We start from the raw sequence: 1,447 nt of genomic DNA on the forward strand, positions 1-1,447 counted from the left end.
TGTGAATGTAAAGATGAAAATGAGCGTTCACAGTGATATCAGTTTGCAGTATAAAATTCTACCTGGTTAAAGCAACTTCAGCATGTTTGTTTCCCAAACTTACGTAAAAGGAAGGATGCACCCTGAGCAGCACTGTGGCCTTTTCAGAACCATGCAGAGTCCAGCCAAAGATCAGGCATACAGCCTGCACAGGATGATTTCTGGCCCTCCGGTCCTCTGAAAAAGTCAAGGTGAGAGAGAATCAGAAGTGCCTTTCAACTGTCAGAACGACCAAGCAAAAAGAGAGTCCTGCCTTTTAACATAGGAAGCAGCTAAGAGTTGGACAATGGCCCGCTTTTGGATATTGATTGATAAATACCTAAGTTGCTCAGATTTTTAAAATCACTGACCACTGTGTTTTTTCCCCCTGGGCTGACCTATAAACAGTACTACCTATTCATGGGAGAAGAAAACCAAACCCACGTGACTGAATTTGTCTTCCTGGGACTTTCACAGGATCCCCAGACACAGGTCCTGCTCTTCGTCCTTTTTCTGATCCTCTACCTTCTGACTGTGCTGGGAAATCTGCTTATCATTGTGCTCATTCACACAGACTCCAAGCTCCACACACCCATGTACTTTTTCCTTAGCAACTTGTCCTTTGCCGATGTCTGTTTTTCTACCACCACAGTCCCCCAGGTGCTAGTCCACTTCCTGGTAAAGGAGAAAACCATTTCCTTTGCGGGATGCGCAACACAGATAGTTGTTTTACTACTGGTTGGGTGTTCCGAGTGTGTCCTGCTGGCGGTGATGTCCTATGACCGCTATGTGGCCGTCTGCAAGCCCCTGCGCTACGCCACCGTCATGACCCGACAAGCGTGTCTCCAGCTGGCCATGGGGTCCTGGGCCAGTGGCGCCCTGGTGTCTCTGGTGGACACCACCTTTACTTTCCAACTTCCCTATCAAGGACGGAACGTGATCAATCACTACTTTTGTGAGCCCCCTGCCCTCCTGAAGCTGGCTTCAGCAGACACCCACGAGGCCGAGACGGCCATCGCTGCAATGGGCGTGGCCATCCTCCTGGCTCCAGTGTCCCTCATCCTTGTCTCCTACGGGAACATCATCTCCACTGTGATCCAGATGCAGTCTGGGGCGGGGAGGCTCAAAGCTTTCTCTACCTGTGGCTCCCATCTCACTGTCGTTGTCCTCTTCTACGGCTCAGCAATATTCGCCTACATGCGGCCAAACGCCAAAACAATGAATGAACGAGATAAAGTGATCTCTGTGTTCTACTCAGCAGTGACACCCATGCTGAACCCCATCATTTACAGTCTCAGGAACAAGGATGTCAAAGGGGCTCTCAGGAGAGTGACTGCAAAATAGTCTTTTCGAATCTGATTATGAGGACAATTTTAGGAATGTGGAGAAAATCTTATATTATTATAAAAGTTTCCCATTTTCATCCCAT

The 1,447-nt window shown here is 48.4% G+C and overlaps 1 protein-coding gene across 1 annotated transcript; it reads left to right on the forward strand.

Annotated features, from left to right (window-relative positions):
- Positions 311 to 1,447, forward strand: LOC100738816 (olfactory receptor 2D3-like). The gene has a single exon (XM_003482514.2). The coding sequence runs from the start codon at positions 439 to 441 to the stop codon at positions 1,360 to 1,362; it is 924 nt and encodes a 307-aa protein (XP_003482562.1). The 5' UTR covers positions 311 to 438; the 3' UTR covers positions 1,363 to 1,447.

The sequence above is a fragment of the Sus scrofa genome, chromosome 9 (assembly GCF_000003025.6).
Source record: "Sus scrofa isolate TJ Tabasco breed Duroc chromosome 9, Sscrofa11.1, whole genome shotgun sequence".
NCBI lineage: Eukaryota > Metazoa > Chordata > Mammalia > Artiodactyla > Suidae > Sus > Sus scrofa.

What these genes read in the sequence shown, in the direction of transcription:
- LOC100738816 (XM_003482514.2), top strand. Translation starts at nt 439, where the DNA reads ATGGGAGAAGAAAACCAAACCCACGTGACTGAATTTGTCTTCCTGGGA.